The sequence below is a fragment of the Sitophilus oryzae genome, unplaced genomic scaffold (assembly GCF_002938485.1).
Source record: "Sitophilus oryzae breed Bouriz unplaced genomic scaffold, Soryzae_2.0 scaffold_2008_pilon_pilon, whole genome shotgun sequence".
Taxonomy (NCBI): Eukaryota; Metazoa; Arthropoda; class Insecta; order Coleoptera; family Curculionidae; genus Sitophilus; species Sitophilus oryzae.
The window spans coordinates 3,076,277-3,103,135 of NW_022146734.1; the positions used below are offsets into that span (position 1 = coordinate 3,076,277).

Genomic DNA, 26,859 nt, shown 5'->3' on the forward strand with positions numbered 1-26,859 from the left:
ATGAAGAATGTTGAAGAATTTTTTGTAACACCTAAACTATTCACAGTAGTTTTTTTATGAGTATTGAAATTAAAACAAGAAAAAATGGACAAGAAAAAAGGACAAAAGCAATTACAAAATTGCCCTCTGGTGGATTATTTTTGAGACAGTCCTTCTTGGGATCAGAAATCCACGTCATTGCTGTGCGTCATTGCACAGAATATACTAACGAAACGTCATTGTTTCCTGTGAATCCCTGAAGTGCGGTTGGTGTTGGGTTTTGAGTGCATTTTCTGAATGTTTTATCTCAATTTTATTGGTTCCAGAGGTTCCAAAGCGACCTATAAAAGACGTGTTCGTGCGGTACCACTTGCAGACGGTGTATGGTCTTCGGAGTAACTTAAATATTCTCTTCTGTGACTTAAATTTGATAATTTATAACTAAATATCCGCCTAAAATGAATACCAAAACTCCGGTTTCAGTTTTGGAAGAATATTTGGTGTCTAAGGGGCATCCCAGGGCCTCGTATGAATTCAATGGGACTGGGGCATCCCATTGTCCCTCTTTTACATGTTCTGTGAATGCTGGGGGGCATAGTGCCGAGGGAAAAGGAACTACCAAGAAGGATGCTAAACACGATGCTGCCAAAAATGTGTTGCAACTATTCCAAATTCAGATGAACAATAATAATACAGAGGTAAATATTTTATTTATTACCTTTTGATTTCAGCTTCCTTAAAATTTATATATTATCATACTACTTTACTAAAATAATGATTTTAATCGCATTATACAAGGTGTCCCAATATTCCGTGGACATAAAACAGAGGTAAATATTTTATTTATTACCTTTTGATTTCAGCTACCTTTAAATTTACATAATATCATACTACTTTACTAAAATAATTTTAATCGCATTATACAGGGTGTCCCAATATTCCGTAGACATAGAACTACCACACTACTACGCATTTTTGAGAACAAAATAAGTTAATAAGTTCATTGGACACAATTTACCTCTATACAAAAGTACTTAGTTTATCCGTTAGAGTGCATCAAACTTTAAAAAAATTGACACATTTTTTAGATATTTTAAGAACCGTTATTCCAATTTGAAAGATATTTTGGGTGTCTATGTTTTGCTAAATGCTTTAACAGATAACATTTGACTTTCGTAAAAATCAAGAAATAGTACGGGAAGTGTGAGAACTACCCCCATCCCTACATAAATTTTAGTACCTATAAATATTTTCCAAAGATATTTTCCAACTCGACCAACAACCGATTTTTTTTCGTAAAACGGTCCTTCTAATATTTACTACATTTTTTGTCTCTTGTAAAAAACGCCACCGCGCATACTTTTTGAGTAAAAAAAATATTTTTTTCTACAAACGTCAGTAAAAATGTAATTTTGGTAAAGGTGTGGCTCCAGTGGCTGACCTTGAAGCCCATATTTGATGCATTTGATCATCGATACTACGCAAGCGCACATCGTCGATGTTGCCAAATTGCAGTTTATTTTCGAATTCTTTGCAATTCAAAAAATTTTTTTTTTGAATGTTAATCAGTAATAATACTAATTCTATAATTAACTTTATAATTTGAGACTCATCTTGATATCCAAAATTAAGGTAAGAAGGAAAATGAAGATTGTGAAATGAAAGTATTATGAGTATATAAAATTGTAATAATAATAACGTATGTATTTATATATTTACATTAGAATTAAAAATTATCATTTACGGATTATTTCTTAATGGTTTTAAACTTATTAGAATTATTTTGTATCATCAATATGACACATTATTTATTACATCCAAGTTGTTTAATTTCTAGTTATTTACAGGCAACAATAGTTTTGGTTATATGTATGTATTAAAGTACTACCATGAGGAGTCTTATAGAACAATACACGTCAATGGGAGATAGAGGTAACATTTTACCTACTTTGATTATAATGTTTTTATCATAATTTCTTAAAAATATCAAGTTAGTGGATTAATAGCAATTTTAGACAAATATTTTATCGAAGAGTGTGTTGATAAGACTGAAATAAGCTGAATAAGCTTTATGTTTGATCTTTTTCTCTTTAGAAGGGAGATGGTTTGTGTCGTAGAATACATTACAGTATTTAATATCGTGTACTTTGATATTCTTTTCTTAATTTACTGTAATTTCTTGTTTCCTAAAATGCCAAATCTTGACATTATTGTGAAGGTTGAGTTTTGATCTTATTAGTTTTATACCTATGTTTATACAAGACTACAAGACCAAATTAAGACTTAGTTAGTTTGTGATTTATATTAAGATCTTTCTTATAATATTTGTTATGTCTTAATCTTAATACTATATTATGCTTTGTCTGGAAAATAAATGTTAAAATATCTTAATTTTGCATATCCTATTTCATCCTTCCATTAGGAAAAATATGGTTTATAAATCATATATGCTAAAAAAATCACAACCATTAGGTGTAAGAATAGATTGCTACCGAAGGTAGCAGAAAATTAATGCAATATATGTATAGCAGAATTAAACAAGGTAACTGTTAATGTTGCTGAAGCTGATTCTCCAATTTTAATTACGGAGGCTAAAAGGCCTTTTAAAGCCTCTGTAGTTTTGATGGAATGTTAAAAAAACCTATTATGAACATGACATGGAGCTACAGCATTCAAAAATTAAAAAAAAAGAAAAAACTTGGATACATCCGAATTTTTAATGGAGCACTTTTTAAACGTAGCATAATAATCTAGAGCAATTATTATTATTATTAATTATGGGAATCTAGAGTTTTATTTCTATTTAATTTTATTGACTATGAAAATACATAATAAGCGTTCACGTGTTGTGCGAAATATTAAAATAATAATATAAATAATATACCGGGCGTACTATGATTGAAAAGAAAATAGCGTCAGCGATGACTATGAAATCAAGATCGCTGTCATTTTATATGGGAAATGTCCTCAATCGTCATTTCCCAGCCAACTGGACGCCATTTTTTCGATCATATGGTATGTATTGACAAAAAAACACTGAAAAGCAAATATTTGCTTTCTACTGAAAATAATTCCAAAATAACTTGCAATCTGGCAACATCGAAGATGTGCGCCTGCGTACTGTCTGTGACTATGCAGCAAAAACTCGTTTTAAGGTCAACCACCGGATCCACACCATTACCGTAATTTTTAACGCATGCTGTCAGGGTGCATCCACACTATCCTAAAAACGGCGTATCGGCGTAACGCCGTAACGACCTTGAATCGATTTCCCGTAAGTCTATTGGCTGAAAAATTCATCTGTCAGAAATTTTATCTGTCAAAAATTTCAGCCAATAGAATTACTGGAAATCTATTCAAGGTCGTTACACCGTTTCTAGGATAGTGTGGATGCACTATCAGTGCCTAAAATGTGACATTATGTCACTGATGGTAAAAGTCATTTGCTGCCGAAGTTTCCGGAATACAGTTCGGACCACCCTGTATATCTAAAAAAAATAGATAGAATTTTTATTATTTCATAACATACCACGCATTCCAAAAGAAGACCTGTATATCTAAAAAAAAATATGAACAAGAAAGAAATAGTGAGGGAAATGTATAAAAAAGAAGAAAAAGATTAAACGGCTCAGCTTAAAAAAAAATAGATAGAATTTTTATTATTTTATAACATACCAGACATTCCAAAGGAAGAAATATTAAGTACCTACCTATATTATTTACGAGGTTATTTGCCTGAAAAACTGCATACTATTTAATTTTTATTTTGCGTGTGTATTTAAAGCTTGATTTTCATGTTAGAAACATTTAACCAATTGAAGCCTTTAAATCCAACCAATAAAATTAATATCGTATCATCGTATCGTCGGATTACGGATACATGAAAATCATGCTTAATCCGAGGTTTAATCTTATTAATACATTCACTTCAACATGGGTTAATAAAATATAATAGGAAAATAATAGTGGGTTAATTCTAGAACGTTCTTTTACTTGTACGTAAAATTTTATACAGGGTGTTAAAAAAATGCGAAAAACTTCAGGGGGTGATTCCTTGTTCAAAATAAAGGGTAGTTTGCTTTAATGTTGGGTCAAAAGTCAACCATTAGGGAGATATCGCGGTACAAAGATGGCGGAAAAATAATGTTTTTATTTTTATCTTGATAACGAAAAGCAATAGACTAATGAAATTTTATGGAAGCATTACTGTTATGAAAACACATTTTCTGGTAATTTTCTCACTTTTTTTAAAACGAGTGGAAGGGGTTGAAATAAACTACCTCTATCATTCTTTTAACGAAATTTAAAGAAAAATATAATGAAACACATGCAAAAAAATTACTTTGGATAGCTTAGTTTGTTTAGAAACTTTTTTATCTCTTGTATTTTTTTGATTAAACTCACCAATTTGAAATTAAAAAATAAAATGTATCGCATTACCATGTCAGGACAAAAAACATTTTTAGATAAAGAATCTAGTGGGCTGTTGTAATTTTATTGTAAATACTTACTTATTAAACTACTGTAGGTAAATTAAATAAAAGTAAACTGTTATAATAATAAAAATATTTAAAAAATAGGATTGCGATTTAAATCTCCCTGTAATAATTATAATTATTTTCAAATATCGCTCCATATCTTTTCATATTAAATTTTCCAGTTGCCCAATATCTGTATGATGCCGGTAAAACAGAAATCGGAGGCTATCGATCCTTTCATAAACTACGTGGGAATGTTGAACGAAAAAGCTGCAGCTGCCAGACTTGCTCTACCTCAATATGAAGACTGTATCTCTACCCAGAATGGCCAATTCGTCTTTAAATGTCACTTCAACCAAATGGAATCTTCCGGCTGTGGCAGTAACAAAAAATACGCCAAGCAACAAGCGGCAAAAGAAATGTTTGCCAAGTAAGTAGGAATGGGCTTTTTTTCGATTTTTTGATAAGTGACTTCAAAATTATCCATATTGTTACGTTTTTCGTCGGTTCCGTGTGGATAGAAAGTCACAATTTATTTAAACACTATTTATTTAACACTAATTAACAAAAAACAATAACGATAAAAGACTTATAGAACTATTTACAAACGATTTATAACTAAGAATTTATTTTGAATTTTAGCGCGTCAACTGCACTGGTATATTTATAACTGCCCTCTCTAGGCCACTGCCGCCGGCTTTATACCGACAGGTAAAAAGAAATCTAGAATAGTCCAAAGATCGTTAGGCGCATAGAGAAGGTTTTCGAAGGTTCTCGTATGTACGAGTCCATTCTAGTGGGTCTCGATTCTTCTCGAACGAATGAATCATTGCGGTGTCTATGCGATGTTAAGGTCATCCGAGGGCGGGCCATATTGTGAGGTTATGTCGAGTCCACACCGGCTCGCAACACTGCCCCCTTCTTAGGCACATGCTCGTCCCGAGATGTATACGGTGAATGAAGGTATTTGCAAAGCTGGCCCCTGGTACATTGCGAAGTCTGGTAGAAATAGCAGTCTACAGTTTTCTCTCCCGATCTCAGCTTTGGGTTGTAGCAGCAAACGAGGATCTCGATTCCCGTAAATCTGAACAAGACTTCAATCATGTTCCGGATTGTACGCCAACTCAAACCATCGAGTCCACACGCCAGCTTCGGAATGGCTAATCGTGCAATGTTGTTGTTTAGCAGGGCTTCTCTCAGTTCAATCAGGGTCTTCCATAGATTGAGATAAGTCGGCTTACTCGGGGACCATTCCTTGGTGACCAGGTAGAAGATGTGCCTTGCTTGACCATGTGCATTGTCGGTTAGCCTCAAGACGCTTCCAACCTCTGGATCCTGTCGGCGTAGTTCTCCGACACGCCCAAACTTCTCATTGAACGTCGCAGCGATTCCTCTGGACATCCGCAAATCTCGAGCCACACAATGAGCGAGCGAATAATCAGGAGGCACGGAAAAGAGGTCTCGTTGATCTTCTTTGGTTACACCATAGCGAGCCTTCTCACTGCTGTTGTATCGGGCCATGAAATCGTCAAAGGACATCTCCGAATCAGGGGGATCAAAGCTGCAGGTTCTCACGGTCCCAGCACGATCTTCTATTTCGCCTTGGTAGGGGCTCAAACGGTTGAAATGGACTACCCTCGGTTTTCCTTTTGGCAATTTTCTGATACGGTATACGACGTCATTAATTCTATCCATGACTTCGTATGGCCCTTCCCACGAGGATTGTAGCTTCGGAGATAACCCACGACGTCTCTGCGGGTTATATAGCCACACCAACTTCCCTGGTTGGTATCCTCCATGCTCAGCTTGAATGTCGTAGTGTTCCTTCATTCGGTCACTAGCACTTTGAATATTTAGGCGGACTCTCTGATGAATGTCGTCCATCCTTTGACGTAGTGTGTGGACATAATCTTCTCCGGCGACTTCTTCTCCCGGTCGGCAACCAAATTTCAGATCACAGGGTAGGCGCACTTCCCGTCCCATAACGATGCTGGCTGGAGTTTGCCCTGTAGATTCTTGGACGGATGAACGGTAGGCCAACAGGAACAGGTGAAGAAATTTGTCCCAGTCTCTTTGGTGGTCAGAGACTACTTTGGCCAGATAACGGTTGATAGTTCTGTTCATGCGTTCAACCATCCCATCGGATTGTGGATGTAGAGCAGTCGTCCTGGTCTTGCGGATGTTCAGGACTTCACAGACGCCTTGGAACAGATTGGACTCAAAGTTTCTTCCCTGATCTGAATGAAGCTCCATGGGAACACCAAACCTGCAGATCCATTCTTTAACAAGGGCATCAGCAATCGTGGACGCTTCTTGATTTGGCAACGCGTAGGCCTCGACCCATTTGCTGAAGTAATCCATTACTACCACAATGTATTTGTTGCCATCGTTCGTCTCCGGGAAAGGACCAGCCACGTCGATCGCTATTCGTTCGAAGGGACTACCAACATTGTACTGGCGCATAGGGGCTTTACCACGCTTTTGTGGCCCATTAATGGCTGCGCAAATGTCACATTTCTTACACCAGGCCCTCACATCTTCTTTGCAGTTCACCCAGTAGAACCGTTCACGCAGCTTGCCAAGTGTCTTGGTAACACCAAGATGTCCACCGCTGGTTCCATTGTGAACTTCCGCCAAGACTTCCGGGACCCTCTTCTTTGGAATGACGATCTGCCTTCTCTCTTCTTGTCCCTCTGGTCTCACAATCACACGGCGAAGTAATCCGTTATCTATACCAATGAATTCCACTGGGACCAGTACGACTTCACGTTCGGCGAATATCTGCAAACTTCCTCCCACGTTGGTCTCTGGTCCGCGTTTTTCCAGTTAATCACCAAGCCCAACTCTGGATCACTGATTTGGTCATTTGCAAGATCTTCGGTTTGCCAACTATCACCAACCACAGTCGTCCTTAAGACTTTCACTTCTTTCTCTTCTTTGTAACGATTTCCCATCTGTCCGCAATTCCAACAGCGAATCGGTCCCCCCTTCTTGCTCATATACTGATCCAGTACTTTCCGCACAATCCTTTCCACTTTGGAATCGTCGGAACTCTCCTCAACAGCCCGTACAAATCCTAGAGACCTAGAGCATTCTTTCGCGGCCTCAAATTCCAGGGCACGTGCTAGGGCATCTCCCAAATGCGTTGGATGAGCTAAAAGAAGTGTTTGCCTTGTCTCGTTGTCACGTAAACCATCAATAAAAGCCTGTACTGTTAAGCGCTCCATAACATTTTCGGGCATAGCAGGGTACGCAAGGCGAACGAGGCGGGCTACGTCGGCTTCAAACTCCTGCAGAGACTCATTTGACTTTTGAATGCGATTTTTTAGCTGGGAATGATAGACATGTTCCAAATGAGCTTGGCCGTACCTCATTTCTAAATGTCGTACCAATTGCTGATAATCTCCCTGTTCGATGGTGACAATGTCTGCAGGATATCAGTCGCATCTCCTCGCAGTGCGACAGTCAAAGCGGTAGCCTTTTCAGCGATTGTCCATCCGTTCGCTCTCGCAGCGGCCTCAAACTGGCAAAAATAATTGGCCCAAGCGGTTTTCCGTCAAACTGTGGAGGCTTAATAACTGACTTTGAGATATACTTATTTTCGACTAGTTTCGGTGCCTCCGATGTTTCTTGACATTTTGGTGAATTGGCCTTTTCTATTTCTTGTTTTAAAATTTCGATTTTTCTATTTACATCTTCCTCAATCTGTATTATTTTGTCTTGTAGCTCCGTAGAATTCTCTATAATCTTTTCTTCTAATTCCCTGGAATTTTCTGTTATCTTTTCTTCTAAATTAAGTATTTTATTATTAAAGCTGGCCTGTATGTCTTTAGAATTTTCTGCGATCTTATCTTCCAAAATATTAATTTTATCACTGATTTTCTCTTCTAAATTAACTTCCAAGTTAATCATTTTACTATTCAAATTGTTCAAGTTGTCGTTTAAATTGTCTTGTAAATTTTTCAATGACGAGTCAAGGTCACCTTCCAGCTCAAAGCAAAATGTTTCAGGATCCTCACCTTCCTCCACCAAAACGTCTCTCAGTCTGGCTTGCAAAATGCTTTTCTTTCCATCTGTCTCGCACTCTCTCTCTTCCAATATGCATTTCAGTTCGGACACTTTCAAGTCTTTCAACAATTTTTTCAGAGCCATGGTCAGTCTTTTTATTCTTCTAGTCTATCACACACGCCACACTTGACACCAATTGTTACGTTTTTCGTCGGTTCCGTGTGGATAGAAAGTCACAATTTATTTAAACACTATTTATTTAACACTAATTAACAAAAACAATAACGATAAAAGACTTATAGAACTATTTACAAACGATTTATAACTAAGAATTTATTTTGAATTTTAGCGCGTCAACTGCACTGGTATATTTATAACTGCCCTCTCTAGGCCACTGCCGCCGGCTTTCATACCGACAGGTAAAAGAAATCTAGAATAGTCCAAAGATCGTTAGGCGCATAGAGAAGGTTTTCGAATGTTCTCGTATGTACGAGTCCATTCTAGTGGGTCTCGATTCTTCTCGAACGAATGAATCATTGCGGTGTCTATGCGATGTTAAGGTCATCCGAGGGCGGGCCATATTGTGAGGTTAGGTCGAGTCCACACCGGCTCGCAACAATATTTTCAATTATCGTTACTTTTTGATGTTATTCTTCATAATGACGAGGTGACTTTGATCTTTGATTTGATGACTATTGTTGTATACGACTGAATATGGTTCTTAGTGTCGAAGATTGTGCAAAAATCATTGATCTCGTTGAAAATAGCCGAAATTATGAATATTCCTTTGGTCCTTGAAGAAGAATGGGAAACAACACAATATACAGGGTGGCGCAGCTTATTCGCCTCGGTTGATTATACGAAAACGGAAAGATGTAGAAACAAAATATTTTATGGGTATATGTGGGGAGGCAACGTGGCACAATTTAAAATTATTTTGAAATATACAGGGTGTCTCAGAACTAAGGTCCATACCAAAGTTATATTTTTTCTTATGGAACACCCGGTATTTTATTTCATTTCTGGATTCCTGAGCCCAAAAAAACGTTTATTATAAGGGTTAAATATGTTTAAAATCATTGGTTTTTGAGATATTTAAAGATATTTAAATATGCATGCTACAAGAGAATTGATTATCAACACCCTGTAGATTACTTTTCAGAATTAATTCTTGTGCTGAGTTTAAAGGTAAAGAAATAAACTTTACTGGAAAATGTTATTGTTTCCTTAAATTTATACAGGGGTACCAAAAATTAGTGATCTATTTTAAGGATTTATTTTACATAAAAACTTTGTTATTTCAAATGCAACACCCTGTATTTTTTTAAATAAATCGAAGCAGATTCAAATGCTCTTTCAAACTATATTAGGGTTTCCTATACCTATCTATCTCAGATTTTGAGTGAAAAGCGATTTTTAAATAAAATGGCAAAATCAAGATGGCTGGTATCGCCATGGCAATTTTCTAGTGATAATTAGTAACTATTTTCAAAATCGACATTAGTGTATGGACATTATTATTTAAACAGTTTACTAAAATTTACCCACAATAGTTTAATAAGTAAGTATTCTTTATTTTACGAAGAAAAATAAAGCCATATCTGCTGGTAGAACGAATGGACATTCTAGGAATTTTATTTTGTGAGGAAAATTATTTCTTGGCCTCAAGAGCTAATGTTCAAAGATATCCAAATAGGAATCTTCCTGATAAGCGTTCCTTTGAAAAACTACTTGTCCTATTTCCTATTTCGCAGAATTGGTAGTGTAGTTTATAAAAAACCTATTAGGTAGAAACCTGTCGTTGGAAGTGAAGAAATTGAATTTGCCGTAATTGGCTCTTTTATAAAAAATTCATATATCTACAAGTTATCGTAAAATAAAACAAAGAACTACCTACTTCTTCGTTTTTCTTGATAGAATAATAAATACATATTAATAAATATTATTTATTAAACTATTGTAGGCCAATTAAATAAAAGTAAACTGGTATAGATTTAAATAAAGTCTATAAACTAATGTCGATTTTGAAAATAGTTACTAATTGTCACTAGAAAATTGCCATGGCGATACCAGCCATCTTGATTGCCATTTTATTTAAAAATCGCTTTTTACTCAAAATCTGAAATAGATAGGTATAGGAAACCCTAATATAGTTTGAAAGAGCATTTGAATCTGCTTCGATTTATTTAAAAAAATACAGGGTGTTGCATTTGAAATAACAAAGTTTTTATGTAAAATAAATCCTTAAAATAGATCACTGATTTTTGGTTGCTTAGTTCTGTTAGTGTTACTAAAATTTATAAAAACCAAGCCTGTATCGTTACTTTTTAACGTTTTTTAAATTATAATATAGAATTCTAATGCTGTGTCGATATGACATTACGACAATAATCACCAAAGCCACCTCGTGATATTTAAAAATAACATCATAAAGTATTGATAGTTGAAAAAATTGCAAATTGTTGGTGTAAAGTACCCCAACCCATACATCAACCTTTTATTATTTAGCATTTTTCTCGTAATTCTCAAAACAAATAACACTGAACTTTTTCGTTTGCTCACCCTGTACAATAAGATACAATCATTCACTGATAATGTCTTGCTAAAAACATGTTACAACAAATATGATATGAGTCATAACATAACAGTCAAGCACATGCAAAATAAAGAGAGGTTTATATTTTTAATCTGAAAAAATGTAACTATTATATTTAAACAATAATGAAGCAACATGTTTTATAATATTAAAAATAACGGCATAGTATAAACAAAGTTTACAGAATTAAATTGTGTAAAGTTTGGTATATTAGTTTAAATTAGAATAAATTTGTTCAGACGTGTTTCCTATCATGATCCGTTTATTTTTGAAATTTTAATTTTATCTACCGATAAAACAGTAGTTATAATTTGACTTGCTAGATATCAATAAACCAATATTTTAAAATTATTTACTGATAGTACTAATAATTAAAATATTTGAAAAAAAAATCATTTAATTTAGTATTTGGATGATAATATAACATTATAACTTACATTTTTACTAATATTATTACTTCTCATATTATCTTAGAGATATACAGGGTGTCTCAATATACTGTGGACATAGAACTACTACATATTTTTGAAATCTAAATAAGTTCATTGGACACAATTTACCTCTATATAAAAGTCCTTCTTTGGTCCGATAGAGGGCATACGAATTAAAAAAAATAAACACATTTTTTAAGATATTTTAAGACCGACATTCCGATTTGGGAATGAGAATTGGGGTATTTATGATTTGCAAAGCGCTTTAACATTTGACCTCACAAAAAAAACAAGAAAAAATACGGGAAAGGTGAAAACTACTCCTACTCCTACATAAATTTTAGTAGAAATATTTTCTAACTCTACCAACGACTGATTTATTTTAGTAAAATGGTACTTCTAGTATTTACTACATTTTTTATCTCAGACGAAAAAAAAAGTGATATTTTGATTCCGAAAATACGTAGTAGTTGCATAAATATATACAGGGTGTCCCATATAAAAAATCAAATTTTTTGTTGATAATTCTTAAATTATTAATTTTAAAAAAATTATACTTAAATCATTAAATTCTACGTAAAAGGATGATTTGCATATGTTTTCATAAGAATACAAAATTTTCCATAACAAAAAAGTTACAGCGATTTGTTAAAAATGCACATTTTTGAAAAACACCCCGTAACTCCGAAACAGATATCCATGTACAGTTTTCACCATCATGTTTTTGACAAAAATTGAGCTCCCGACACCGATATTAGTTTTTGTCTATCTTCTATAGAAAAGGGTGTTTCCCTTTAAAACCGTCCATTTAGCCCACCCTGTACAGGGTGGACCATTTTGGTTGTTTCTATAGGGTATCTAGGAAACCATGAAAAATATTCAAATTTTGATATTGCAGTCTCGGGTAATTTGAAAAAATTACAATGGCGCAAACGGATCGTGGCTATCTTGATCGGTTTCGAAGCTACAGGGGGATTCTCATATTTTGTACTTTTTGAAGATGTTCGATAGTTTGTTTATTTCAGCAACCACGGAAAAATGAATTATACAATCTAAAGGCACTTTTCTGTGTAGAATGCAGTGGCGTAGTCAGTCTTTTTTCGAAAAAAATATTTTTCGAAAAATACGCTTCGTTTGGTTAACCGTTTCTAACCAATCAAAGTCTTTAAAGTCAACCAATAAAATTAATATCGTATCATCGTATCGTCGGATAACGGGTGCATGAAAATCAAGCTTTACTCGTAGCGATTTTTACCAAGAGACCTTTTTACGTAAAAAACGTCGTAAATGTATATTTTCTAACTCAGTAATTTTATGCAGGTACGACCGAAAAGTTATTACTTTTCAAACCCGTTAAAAATATGTAGGTGGCGCCCCCTACAAGTAGGAGTCATAATGACATCAAAATCAAATTTCTGCTGCCATAAAAAACTCCCACATACCAATGTTTATCCAAATATTGACGTTCCTTCAGAAATTATTTGGATCAAATCGAAGTAAAAACAAAATTTCTACACCCTGTATATCCGAAACTAAGCATTTTAGGACATACATTTATACGAACTTTTTTACTTCTTTTTATCTGCAGAATATGTTGCCGAAGTTTCCGGAATACAGTTCGAACCACCCTGTATACTGGGTGGTCATTTATAACAATACATGATTGGGAGTAAAATTTATACCGAATGAAATAATTGTCTATTCTGATGGTTTTTAACTATTTTTTTACTTCAATTTTTAGGATACAGAATGTTCCATTTAGTGTGCCCAATAGTGAAATGCCATCAAAAGAAATTTTCGTACCCAACGAAAAAAATACACACGAAGCTATTTCAAAATACTTACTTTTAATGGAAAACTTGCAGATTCTCCCAAACGACGATTGTATAGAAGAATTGAACGTAAGTTTATAATAATAATATGGTTTGTATTGGTCAAAAAAATTAATAAGTTTACCGCCGAGGTCAGCGAACTTTCAGGCCGCAATTACGTCTCCCGTTCGCTGTTTTAGTCGGTGGGTGATGCGGTTTCTGAAACACATCGTGGTATAAAACAAAAAAATACCGTCGCGCGTCGCGATGGCCGATTCTGGGTGCGGCTGTAAAATAGAAATAATTTTGCGATCATCCTTCAGTTCTATGGTGTATTCAGAAAAGTTAAAAACTATTGAAGAAGGACCTCCAAAGCATATTTTGAATATTAATACTAAATTAAAATCGTATATTCGTCATTTTAGTGAAAATGTTATAATAGTGAACACTGGTTATGGGGTTGTAAGTTGTAAGGCACTCAATAAACTTTTTTGTAGGCGTTATGTCTACTATTTACCAAGGAGAAAAATGTATGGAGTACTACCGGCTATGATGATTTTTGATGAACATTGAAAGTTCATTACTAGAGAGTCTGTAGAATGTAGAATGTTTAGGAGGGGAGTTAATCACCGCGACCTTATAGATCTATTGTGTGTTCCCCTTTCTTGAGTTATAACGAGTTATAACTCATCATACAGTCTCAGGGCTTTAACAAAAGCCAGTATCTGAGACGGTTCCACAGAGGCCAGCTATCCATCCTCGACATCAGACGTACCAAAGTTCATGGCACGAATAGTCGTCGTCTCGGCGCACTCAGTGATAAGGTGTTCTGGTGTTTCCCCATTTTCCCCACAGAATCTGCATTCGCCGTTGTTTCTCAGCTTCAGCCTACTGAGGTGTTCGTTGAGGAGACAGTGTCCTGTTAGAAACCCCGTGACAATCCGAAGATTGTTTTTACTTAAATCAAGGAAAACCTTTGATTTTTCTCGGTCGTAAGTTCTGAGGAACTTTTTCGAGTGTCTTAGACCGTTGGAGGACACCATAGATTTAAAATAAAATATAGACTGAGCATCTCATTCATAAATAGCTGGAACACGCGGTCAGACAATGTCTTGTTATTGTTTTAGGTTATTACGAGTGCGACACGAGCGATAGATAGGTTGTCTCTGTCGTAACGGTCGTTTCCTGACGACTCTGACGAGAAACGCAACACTGTCTTTCGTTTCTCAAGTACACCTGAACTCTCCGTATCATAGCCGGGTATTTTTTTTATTTTAATGAAGCTATAATTAAATTAAAAATATATCGTATTTAAACTTTTTTATATTTTATTAAGATTTAGGAGAGGGTTTTTTAAATAAAAGTTTAGAAAAAACGTCTTAGAGTCCAAAAAGAATAAAAATAATAAAATACATCTTATAGAAGAAATTTTATAATCGAAATTACGTAATTTTTGAAATTATTAAAAAAAAATATTAATTTTAGTCAAACATTTACAACCCCTAATATTAATCAAAACAGGATCTATTCTACAGATATAATAGAATCGGCGACAGGGAGAGAAAAAAAATTATGATTGTTCTATGAAAACATTTCCAAAGCACCTTTTTACGTAGAATTTAATGGTTTAAGTATAATTTTTTTAAAATTAATAATTTAAGAGTTATCAACAGAAAAATTGATTTTTTATTTGGGACACCCTCTCTATTTTTAATTAACTGAAAAGAATTTAAAATTACCTTTCCAAAAATATAGCACACTTGATATTTTGTTATAATCCCCTTTGAAATACAGAATTTTTAAAAGTTCGCCACTTTTAGCTAGTAGGCTTTGGATCCCTTAATGGAACTCGAAAATATATTTTTCCAGCAAGACGACGCGACGCACCGCCTCGGAACGCTGAAGTTATCAGCAAATTTTTGCAGCCAATTTCAAGAATAATTGAATAGCTAACCAAGATCCCAGCCGTTGGCCGTCGAGGCCGCCTGACTTAGTGCCCATGGATCTAATCCTATGGATATATTTGCGGAAGAATTTCCTTATTCCTCCGTATAATCTAAACATAAATTAGAAATACTTAGCTGTTATGAGGGATGAGGGGGTATCTTTCACCCATTCTGAATTAATGAATTCCGCGAGAAATGTTCAACAACGGCCCCGTCTGTCCATAACAGAAGACGGTCGATATGTCGAACACCTGTAGTAAAATCTCATGGTTTGCTATTTATTTTTATTGTTATTAGATATAGTTTAAGTGTGTTGATGTTGGTTAAACATGATATAAAATCCTGCATCTCTCATTGCAAATATTATTTTCGTGCTCACAGAAATTTTTTTTGCATTACAGCCGGTGCCGTTCAAAGCCTACTAATTTAAAGCGGGCGAATTTTTATATACTCTATATCTCGAAGAGGAATCGAGCAAAATATCAAGTGTGTTATATTTTTGGAAAGCTAATTTTAAATTATTTTCAATAAATTAAAAATATACAGGGTGTCCCATATAAAAAATAAAATTTTCTGTTTATAATTCGTAAATTATTAATTTTAAAAAAATTATACTTAAACCATTAAATTCTACGTAAAAAGGTGCTTTGAAAATGTTTTCATAAAAATACAAAATTTTCCATAGCAAAAAAGTTACAGCGATTTGTTAAAAATGCATATTTTTGAAAAACACCCCGTAACTCCGAAACGGTAACAGATATCGATATGCGGTTTTCACCATCATGTTTTTGACAAATTAATAAATGAATTATTGCTTAGGTTACCAGCCAATATAAAGTATTTTCAAAGTTTACAGTATTATAGTCCTAAAATTTGTCTTAGCCAATGTTTAAAACAGAAGTTTATTGATTTACCATTTATAGATATTTTTGACGATCAGCGAATATTGTATATGTTGGAAACAAATTATAATGGTTTGCTTGATGTAAACTGAACCTCTTTATATGGACAGGATATTTTATCTAACAGTTACAAGTTTTGGCCTGTCGTTTTTAATCATGATCACGCTGCTGGAATTCCTGTTTTTAGAGATATTGCAAATTTTGTTTTAACTACCCAAGCAGCATTTGGACGTCGGGACAACGTTGTGTCACGCGACCAAACGTCGGGGCGCAACGTCGGCACAACCTCGTACCAACCCTAGTCTGCACTAGTTTGGAGAATAATTTTTGGGTCGAAACGACGTTGGATACCTACGATGACTAGCAGCCTAATTTAGTACAAACTGCAACGTTGTTTAAAATCCTAATTCACACAAATACAAAACTATAATAATATGGCGTCTAAGTCGCGATTTATGCTAAATTCGGATAATTATAGTAAAAATATTATTTTTATGATTTAGTTAGAGACATATGCCAGATGGCAGTAAAAGAAAACAAAACAAAAGTATTTAAGTGTGGAGGATGTTTGAAGATCATAATTATTGAAACACTTTAACCAACTCTGTAACTCGGTACCCAAGGCAAAAAAGTTAAACGCAAACAACTTTATTGATAAATGTATTGTTTCTACTTTGAAAAATACTAATGGGCCTTAAAATTAAAGAAGTTTTAATTTTTTTGAGCTCCAGACACCGATATTAGTTTTTGTCTATCTCCTATAGAAAAGGATGTTTCCATTTAAAAGCGTCCAATTTGACCCATCCTGTACGGGATGACCCATTTTCGCGTGTTTTATAGGGTTTCTCGTTTATGCGTAGAAGTACATTCACATTACTATGCTACTTTTTTATGAAAAATTGGTACACATATTTGTCCTAACCCTCTTAGTTCTTGAAATACAGGGCGAAATTGAAATTGTTGCCATTTTTCGACTACCTTCATATCTCGGCCATTATAACTTATCGAAAAGTAAAATTCAGTGGTTCAATTCCTATGTAATTTAAATGGGAAATGAATCGGGCAAGGTTTATTGTGAATATTAAGGGTTTACAATGGTCTGTTATTTTTTTTAGACAATAAACTAAAAATTTAGAGGGCGTCGTGAGAGAAACGATCAACTTTGTAAATAAGGGACATCCTAATCATCAGACAAATACAATAAAAGTCAAACCACACACACGTTCACATTTTACATATTAAAACAACACTGATATTACTTATTTCTCAATGTAAATAGCCGCTACTGTAAAAAAACAAGAACAGTTTTTTTTCAATTGCTTTTTCTTTTAGGATGACATTAAGACTTGGGACGACCTAATTTCTGCACTAGATCAAAGGAAAATTTCTCACGAACTGGGAATATTTCAGCGAAATCCCACAATTTGGTCGTTCAAAATCAGGGAACACGTTTTATTAGCCACTGGAAATGACGAGAACCATGCCAAATTGAAAATAATGTCCAAAGTGAGAAGCATGCTGAAAAGCGGTTTAAGCTTTACGTCAATGGAGTACTAGTTATTTTTAATACCGGGTGCGTCTCAAAAGTGGCTCACCCGTATAACTTTTTTATCTTTTTTTCAGAGAAAAATCGAGATTCGGTATATTAATATATGACATAAATTAGGATTGATTGACGTATTCAATTATTTTCTGTCACTTCCCGTTTCACCGGAAATGACTACAACTTTTGATTTTTAAATGGCACCCTCGGTGTTTTGATGCTTTATTCGATAGAAACACTCTGAATAGAATGACATGTCATATGCCAACTTTTGACATTTTCAAATATGGTTTATTTGAATTTGCAACATGCGATTCATAACGACAATTTGACTCGAAACACCAAGTGTGTGGTACCAAATTATTCATAAAAAATGCTTTTTCGAAATATGCTAATGAGCCACCCTCGTTCCATTTGAAAAAATTGAGATATGATTAAAATTACGATTTGGCATATTTTAACCGGCCAGGATAAGACACAAATAACGTTAGACAATCAAATCTATTTTTCCAAGGCTATTTGGAAATTTTTATTTTTTTTCCATTTTCTATCGAATAAAGTAAAAAAATACCGAGGGTGCCATTTAAAAATCAAAAGTTGTAGTCATTTCCGGTGAAACAGGAAGTCCCCGAAAAGAATTGAATACGTCAATCAATCCTAATTTATATCATGTACTAACATACCAAATCTCGCTTTTTTATCTGATAAAATAAAAAAGTTATAGAGATGAGCCACTTTTGAGACGGTATATGTATACGGGGTGGCTTAGTGTTAAAGAGTGTTACATCTCAGAGGATTTGTCAAAATTTTATAACTACAGGATGGTCTGAATTATAATCCGCAACATATTCTGCACATAAAAATGGATATTTTTTTATATAAAAACATACCATAAAATGCTTCATTTTGGATGTATAGGGTGTACAAGTTATATTTTTATTTCGATTTTTTCCACGATTTTTTTGGTTTTATTCCCATCTCTCTTACACTGAAAACATTTGCCAGATTTACCTGTATATTGGTATTAGCCTGTATTAGTATTCGATTAAATACCACAACCAATTATTAAGTTAACCACCCAGACGCCAATTTTTATCCAAATACTGACATTAGTTAAGAGATTATTTGGAAAAAATCGAAATAAAAATGAAACTTCTACACTTTGTATTTCCAAAACGAAGAATTTTAGGACATAAATTTATACAAACTTTTTTACCTATTTTTATTGGTTTGGTTCTCTTACGTCTAAGAGAACTAATATAAAGCTTTTTTTATTTATTTAATCGTGAATTTAATATAATTTACATAAGAACAAAACTATCAATGACAATAATTTACTATCAATATTATTTTAGTATGTTTCGAATTGTTATAATGTTTAGTTAGTTGAATTTTATTAATATTCTTATTATATATTACCGAGAATTTATTCATCTACTCTATATTATTTTTCTTAAAAATACATAATTTGAATTGTTAAAATATTAGCAAAATATTTTACCTTTATTAGAAAATGAAATATTTAAAAAAATGTATTTTTATATAGAAATAAATAAACCAATGTTACATTTTTCCATAATTGTTTTATTTTTTATATGCCACTATACAAACATTTTCTAACGTAACATTGTTATCAACGTAGTAATGCAATGAGCAAGTGAAACCTGCTGTTTCTAAATGTAGCAATCTACCCCAATTGATTAAATTTTTACATCGTCTGCCTATTTCCTCCCTGTCGTTTCTCTTGAGTCCATACTCCAAACACCTTAAAAAATAACTAGAATTTATAGAGGAAAGTATTCAACAGGGATCAGCGTGTAAAAACTATCAGTTTTTTTAACATCATAGAAGGCTTTTCTAAAAACTGCTAACCAGGGTACCTATTCTTGACCACTCGCATCTCCGAAAAATTACGTACCTATACTCAAAGTTGCAAACGATGTCAAGAATAGATACCCAGGCAAGACACAAAAAGTACATTTTTACTCCGAATAGAACGTGCTATTTTTGTTTTCAAACGTCGCAAATAGTTTTTCATACAAGTTTCCGGAATACAATTCGGACCACCCTGTATATAGATTGTTTACGATATTGTCCGATGGTGGCAGCACCGGCGAAGAATGCACCGAGCCTATAGATACAAAATTTTGTCCAAAAAGTAAAAAAAAATGGGGTGGACCACCCTTATCACTTATAGGTATAAAAAATAGATAACCTATTCTTAGACCTACTCAACATTTATATAAAATTTCAGCAAAATCGGTCATGCCGTTTCTGAGGAGTATGGTATAGTTTGTCTAAAGTTAGTTGGAATAGATCGGGACATTTTTTAATTTCGGCACTGTATTTGTCGGCAACGTCAAGACAAAAGGATTAGTCTTGGTACTTCCAACTGACTTTAGAAATACTATAACAAAAAATAAAAAAAAACCTATTAACTAAAGTAACATTATTACCCCTATTAACTACTATGGTTCGGTAACTAAAACTGTGACACGGAAATTTTATATATTAGATAAAGCTTTTATATACAGGGTGAGTCTAAAATAAGTGCAAACATTTTAGGGGTTAGTATATTTCGACCCCAGAAACACGATGAGAAATTTGGAATTTTTTGAAAAAAAAATCTATACTAATATATAAAATCCTTAAGTGACTGACATACCGATTAATCACAATCCTGCTCAAACCACTCAACGTAAGAAGCTCAATTTTGGCATACAGGTTGATTCGAGGGTGTAGAGGTTCGATAAGAAGGGACTTTTCGAAATTCCAGTTCCAAGAGGGTGAAACCACCCCTCAAATATTACAAATTTTTTATTTAAAAAACGGTCAAGTTTCCGAAAAAACCCTTAAACACGTATATTTCATTTTGTTTTTTTACATATTTTAAGATTTTTTAAAAATGTATACAGGGTGTTTCGAAAAATATGGTCATTGATTAATCACGATCCTGCTTAAAGCGCTTGATGTAAAAAGCTGATTTTTGGAAAACAGAAAGATTGACTTTAGGGTGTAGAGGTTCGATAAGAAGGGATTTTTCGAAACTCGAATTCTAAGGGGGTGAAACTAACCCTCAAATATTAAAATATATTTTATTTAAAAACCGGTAAGTTTTTCGGAAATTAACGTAATAATTATATATATTAACGTAAATAAACACGTATATAATATTAACGTAAATAAACACGTATATTTTATTTTGTTGTTTTACATATTTTAAGATTTTTTATAAATTTATACAGGTTGTTTCATAAAATATACACCTATCACTGAGTGCGCCGAGACGACAACCATTCGTGCCATGAATTTTGATACGACTGATATTGGAGATGGAGAACTACCCTCTATAAAACCGTCCCAGATACTGGCTTTTGTCAAAGCCCTGGGACTGTATGATGAGTTATGATTCAAGAAAGGGGGACACAATGGATCTGTAAGGTCGAAGTGATTAACCCCCCTCCCACTCATTCTAAATTCTAAAATTCATAAAATATGACCAATGAGTAATCACGATTCTGCTTAAACTGTTTGATGTTTAAAGCTGATTTTTGGCAAACGGATTGACTGTGGTATTTTAACCAAATTTGGCACAAAAATACTGTGGCACCCGAGAATCTGGCCATTAGTTTTTGGTGGGGGTGGGGGGTTGGTAAGGGGGTATAGGAGGGGGTTAAAAATTTTAAAAAATCGTAACTCCAAAATTACAGTAGCTAGCGAAATGCGGTTTTCAAATTAATATTAGGAATAATATTTGCAACAAAATCCATACATATATAAAAGCTCAAAGGGCTTTTGAGCTTTTATATATGTTTTTTCTGTTACATCCATCCCGCCGAAACTGCTTTACCAATCTTTATGATTCTTTTTTTAAATGAAAGGTATATATGTCTAGATTTGTTATGAAGTATTTATAAATTGTTGAATGGCTATTTCTTTGTGTAAATTGACTAAAATAATAAAACATACCTGAAAAACACCTATACACAATACCTCCAGAAATAAATTATTTGTCATTGTCAGTGGTTTGTCAGTTAGATTATATATCAAGTTTTTAGATATTTTAGGGATCAGTTCATACAGTCAGCTTTAGATACATAAATATTAGAACAAAGGTTCGTTTAAACGACATTAGTGAATTAGCTACACAAAGCGATTTTAGGAAATTCATACTCTTAGAGAGTAAAATTATGTCGGAACAATTTGTATGAAAATTCCTTACTATGTGGTCTAGAAGAATGAAATCCTACAAAAAGAATTAGAAGATATTTTTGAAATTCATTTTTTATTTAATAGGTATATTTGACCCCAGAAACACGATTATGAGTTTTTTCGCGAAATTTTTTTTGAAAATTTGGAATTTTTTGAAAAACCTTTTGGAATTTTTTTAGTTTTTAGATAAAAACCATAATTTCTTGATAATATGGCAACATAGATAGGTAGTAGATTAAATTTACAAGACAGAAAAACCCGAAAAGCTGCAGTGGTTCTCAAAATTTAAGCAAAAAATATTTTTTTTTGGAAATTTTTAAAGTAATTCGAAAGAATTATTTGAAAAACGGTAAAGAGAAAATATGTTTTTTTATCGAGATCTACCAGCCCTGAAAATATTTGCACTTATTCAAAACTTGCCCTGTATAATACCCAGAAAATCGACAATTGATAACTTTCATATGAAATACGAGTAGCTCTAAAACTCTTAAAAACATAGTTTAAATAGGGCATTTGTAAGGCTCACTAGCTCTATATACAAAGTAAATCATTTAAATCAATGCATGAACTATTCGAGGTGTAACGCGAACGTAGTCGCGGGAAAAACCTAGTTTATAATAACATCAAAACCAGTCAAAGTCGCAGTTTTCGAGATATTAACATATTTTAGTATGGGCGGCTATACCTGCTGAAAATAAAATAAAAAAAATGTTTACCCTGAGATGGTTTCGAACTCTGAATTTCTCGGTTTATGCGGAACGTTTTCGCATCGCGCTATGGAGAATTCCTCGATTTATATTCAATACTAGAATTTAAAGGACTAAATAAAAATATAGGAACTTCTTTCAATGCGCAGTAATGAACGCAAGGTCTATCAGCAGCCAGACGACTCGCACGCTGTTCCAGAGAGCATAGCAAAAGATATATTAAAGGGCCAGCCTCCTTCAAATACTGGTTTTCCAGACGTTGCTAGCTCTTGTTCTATTATGGACGCTTTCCAATCTAAACTTGTTTTATCTATGATTGCCATCACGTCGCAAAAATTAATACATTTGTGACGTTTGAAACCAAAGGTGTTCCATATCTTACTTTTCAGTTTCTTCAGGATCTTTATCAATTTTTTCCCTAACTTCTCTACTTAATCCAGAGCCGCAAGTAGCCCAACTGGACAGACAACACATGATATTAAAATCTTCCTTGGTGAACTCATTTTCCTAAAATACTTCACTTACATAAAACATTAAATTTAAGCTAAACCAAACAAATTTTTTGCTTACAGTAAAAAAATCTTTGCCAGTATATGGCGTCCAACGACATCTATGGTGACAACAAAAAGTTAAAACCACCCCTTTTAGTTTATTTCTATTTTCACTCATGTTGGTCAAACATTTTATGGTCAAATCTTGAAAAATTACATTTTTAATAAGTCATTTTAACTACTGCAACTTTTTATAGGTACCTGTAGCTTCTCCACATAAATGTTTAGTAACTCCTACAATATTATCTATATCTTTTATTATATCTACTTTGTCTAAAACTAAGTCCTTTATGTCTGCCCTTATTCTATGAACTCGGTCTGTTGTTTTGGCTAATTTGTTGTCTTTTTTGTGTTTAGGTGAAGCTCTTTCAATCAACAATAATTTAACTTTGTCAAACGATTCTGTTATTTCGGCTATGTAATAACTAAGCTGACCTAAATAAGATTTTTTATTGATCTTTAAGAAAAATATGTATATCTAACAAAAACAACCTCTACCAGCACCAAATTCAATATAACATGAATTATCTTGAATTAGTTCAAAATTATTCAGTAACCCAAGAATAGAAGACACTTGCCTCAAGTGTTTTTTAGTTTTATCACCGTACTCAGGTTTACTTAGCTCCTCCCTCAGACTATCATGACACAGTTTTTTTTCTGAGAGTTTTACATATTCTTAAAACAACATCTTTAATTATTACGAAATTAATTAATTAAGTTGTTATATTAATTATTCAATTTTTATACTAAAAATCATACTTTCGAAGAGTTTATTTGCTTTCTGTATAACGGCCAAGATGTGATCTTTGGAAAATGTTGACAACAGTTGATATGAATCATTTAAATCAGTAGAATTTTTTCCTGAATCTCCTAAATTAATATCTTTCTCAATATAAGGTTCAGTGTGATCTTGTCGGGCATTACAAATTTTCAGATGCTTTGATAGATTATGCAGGTACACAGTACTAAAAAAATGCAGTTTGTCAAGTAGATGTATGATATAAATATTGTTGACTTACTGTTTCCTGTCTAAGGGGCACAAAATTCGCGTTTTTGTATCATTTTCCATGTTTTTATCGAGGTCTTCAACAGGTTTTTGATGTTCTCCGCAATATTCTTGCCCTGATTTTACCAACATTTTACAGTATCGTTTTTTACGCTGTACAAAAAACTTACAACGTATATCAGACATTTTAAAAGAATCTCTGTTATTTTTGTATTAAAAATGAACAATGAACAACACATCAACACAAAAATAGGTTAGAAGACTTTCCGAACTTTAGGTTAGGGAATTGAGAAATGTCAAAAATAAGGGTAATAATAAGAGTAATAACCTTTAGTTATTCTGTGGTTTGGTAATAATCGTCATGAGAAGTATGGATCATAAGGGCTTTTCGGAAACTGTGATCTGATTGATCGGATTGATAGGATTACTAATCCAGACGTTCGAAAAGTGATCTCAAAACGAGTCAATGCGTTCTGAAAGTGATCCGAATAACTCGATTTTTGCCATATGTTGTGATCCTACTAACCCTCCTAATGAGGTGGGTAGAATTAATCAGCTGATCATTTCTAGGATAATTTTAAACGTAACGGTCCGCATAGAAGTATAAAGTTTTTTAATAACCGTTTTGTCCGAAATCACTTTATCTAATGTTGATCAAATACATGATATTTTGTTAGTGACCGTAAAAATGAGCCAATCAGCATAGCATCAAGTAACTCTAGATTTTAAATAAATAAAAAACCAACAAGTAATTCTAAAGATACTGACTGCGAAAAAGCACTATCGGAGACACCCAATAGGAAAAAAATGAAAACTCAACTACAGAAAAGTGGTTTAAAACATTTAGATTAAAATAGCCAGGCATAATGAAAGAATGGAACTTGATAGACAATTCTGAAAATTTTCATCACAATTGGTAGATAAAAATTGATATATTTTTTTATTATTAATATGATGGAATGTTTATTATGTTGGCAGTAAATAAATGATTAAAATAAAGTTTATAGTGTTTTTGTTTTAAATGGCATAATTTTAAAAAAGCCTAAAATAAAACACATTTTGTTTTTATAAAAAATAGTCTTACAGAAACTAAAAAGTATACTTAAAGCAAAACAAATAGGATAAAAATAGATCTTATACAATCGTTAAAGATTAGAAATATAATAATATAATAAGAATATTAGGATTATTTGTTTAATTTATCTCTTTTTACGAAATATATTTAAATGTGATTGTTAACCCAATAAATCTAATGATCCAACCGTTCGTAATTAAACTACCAGCTGATTACTCTCAGCACTGATCTTGGAACAGCTGATTAGTAAACTACCTAATCTAGGATTTTATTTCCGAAAACCCCTATAGACAAACTAACAAAAGCAAGACTTTTCAAAGGATTGAGGAAATCGAATTATTGTTTTTGCGCTGGCCAGTTGATGGTGGGTTCATACAGCCAAATAAAATAAAATAAGAATAAAATAAAATAAGAAATAAGGAATTCTTATTTGTGTGCGTTCATACAGTCAAATAAAATAAAATAAGAAATATATATTTGCTCATGCGCAGTACGATGAGGCTGGATAAAAGTTAACTTTTACGATTGTTTATAGTAATTTTACCATTTATAGTATATTTATTTGTTCGTTGCCTACTATATTATATATTTTACTTATGTGAAATTATAAAATAAATTAAATCCAAACTGAAAATATTTGTAGGTTAGAATTAAGCGTCCGCAAAGCCGTTTAAAATAAAATAACACATAAAATAAAATAAGAAGTTAAAAGATAAAGACTTCTTATTTTATTTGTTATTTTATTTGGCTGTATGAACGCATGTACGGTATCCCATATAACCAACTTTCTTATTTTATTTTATTTTATTCTTATTTTATTTTATTTGGCTGTATGAACCCACCATGAGTCAGAAATCATCGCGCAGTCGCACTCGTCAAACCTAACCTAAATAAAACGAAAAACGTTTTTGCCTTGAATCATCCTTGAACGAACTGTTGAATTCCTGATTTTGCGTTTTGTTTGGTTATTACTATTATTTTATTAGCGTACAAAACGAAAACAAATAATTTAATACATTTTACATTTATGAAGAAAATAATAATTACTGTGATTATACATATTATTGTGATTACATCGCTAACGTAGACAAAACGAAGGTCCTACAAATTGACTGTAAGTTATAAGAATCTTTATCTTTTTAATCTTTTTATGATTTGAATTTTCGTGCTTTATATTTTATAATAGACTCGAAATGTTAATATTTTGCAAATTCTTGTGAAAATGTGAAGTTTATGTTTTTGTTTTATATTTGAAAAAGTTGTATATTTTAAGATGTTTCTTGTTGTTTCTATTATTAATATTATAATATACATAATTATTTTTTTGTACCTTTTGAAGAATAATGCTTTTATTTCGTTTACCATAACTGTTGTTTTTTTATCATTTTTTTTGTTATTTTAATAAGAGGAATACGTTTTCGTTTATTTAACTTTTGTTTTTATATCTGTTATGTCCAGAAATTATTGTTTATTTTACCGATGGAAATAAATTTATTTGATTTTAATAAACGCTTTTTAATTAAACATCCTTGTCTAAAAGGCTACTACAAAATACACAATCCATAAGTAAACCGTCCTCGTCCAATGCCTTCTATTAAAAGATCAGCCTACGGG

The 26,859-nt window shown here is 33.0% G+C and overlaps 2 protein-coding genes across 4 annotated transcripts; one reads left to right on the forward strand and one right to left on the reverse strand.

The window, feature by feature from the left end:
• Nucleotides 1-105: 105 nt before the first annotated feature.
• Nucleotides 106-17,819, forward strand: LOC115883984 (interferon-inducible double-stranded RNA-dependent protein kinase activator A homolog). Of its 2 annotated transcripts, none has more exons than XM_030902409.1 (5): nt 106-245; nt 306-677; nt 4,640-4,887; nt 13,234-13,393; nt 17,484-17,819. In XM_030902409.1, exons 2-5 carry the CDS (start codon nt 438-440, stop codon nt 17,706-17,708), a joined length of 873 nt encoding a protein of 290 aa, XP_030758269.1. In that variant the 5' UTR covers nt 106-245; nt 306-437; the 3' UTR covers nt 17,709-17,819. The 2 variants fall into 2 exon arrangements, with proteins under 2 accessions (XP_030758269.1, XP_030758268.1); XM_030902408.1 differs by having other exon boundaries at nt 206-272; nt 317-677.
• A 1,443-nt stretch (nt 17,820-19,262) lies between these two features.
• LOC115884014 (tRNA:m(4)X modification enzyme TRM13 homolog) lies at nt 19,263-25,548 on the reverse strand. Of its 2 annotated transcripts, XM_030902450.1 has the most exons (7): nt 24,184-25,548; nt 23,924-24,129; nt 23,657-23,839; nt 23,366-23,599; nt 23,184-23,308; nt 22,996-23,120; nt 19,263-19,459 (listed from the first exon to the last, which is right to left on the reverse strand). In XM_030902450.1, exons 1-7 carry the CDS (start codon nt 24,354-24,356, stop codon nt 19,279-19,281), a joined length of 1,227 nt encoding a protein of 408 aa, XP_030758310.1. In that variant the 5' UTR covers nt 24,357-25,548; the 3' UTR covers nt 19,263-19,278. The 2 variants fall into 2 exon arrangements, with proteins under 2 accessions (XP_030758310.1, XP_030758311.1); XM_030902451.1 differs by lacking the exon at nt 19,263-19,459 and having other exon boundaries at nt 22,996-23,128.
• Between the last annotated feature and the right edge of the window lie 1,311 nt (nt 25,549-26,859).

Excerpts from the sequence above, each read along its gene's own strand:
- LOC115884014 (XM_030902450.1), bottom strand. The coding sequence starts at position 24,356 with ATGTCTGATATACGTTGTAAGTTTTTTGTACAGCGTAAAAAACGATAC. Across the intron at positions 23,840-23,923 it reads AGCAAATAAACTCTTCGAAA|AATATGTAAAACTCTCAGAA; the intron begins GTATGATTTTTA and ends TGTTGTTTTAAG. Across the intron at positions 23,121-23,183 it reads CTGGCAAAGATTTTTTTACT|GAAAATGAGTTCACCAAGGA; the intron begins GTAAGCAAAAAA and ends GAAGTATTTTAG.
- LOC115883984 (XM_030902409.1), top strand. The coding sequence starts at position 438 with ATGAATACCAAAACTCCGGTTTCAGTTTTGGAAGAATATTTGGTGTCT. Across the intron at positions 678-4,639 it reads TGAACAATAATAATACAGAG|TTGCCCAATATCTGTATGAT; the intron begins GTAAATATTTTA and ends TAAATTTTCCAG. Across the intron at positions 4,888-13,233 it reads GCAAAAGAAATGTTTGCCAA|GATACAGAATGTTCCATTTA; the intron begins GTAAGTAGGAAT and ends TTCAATTTTTAG.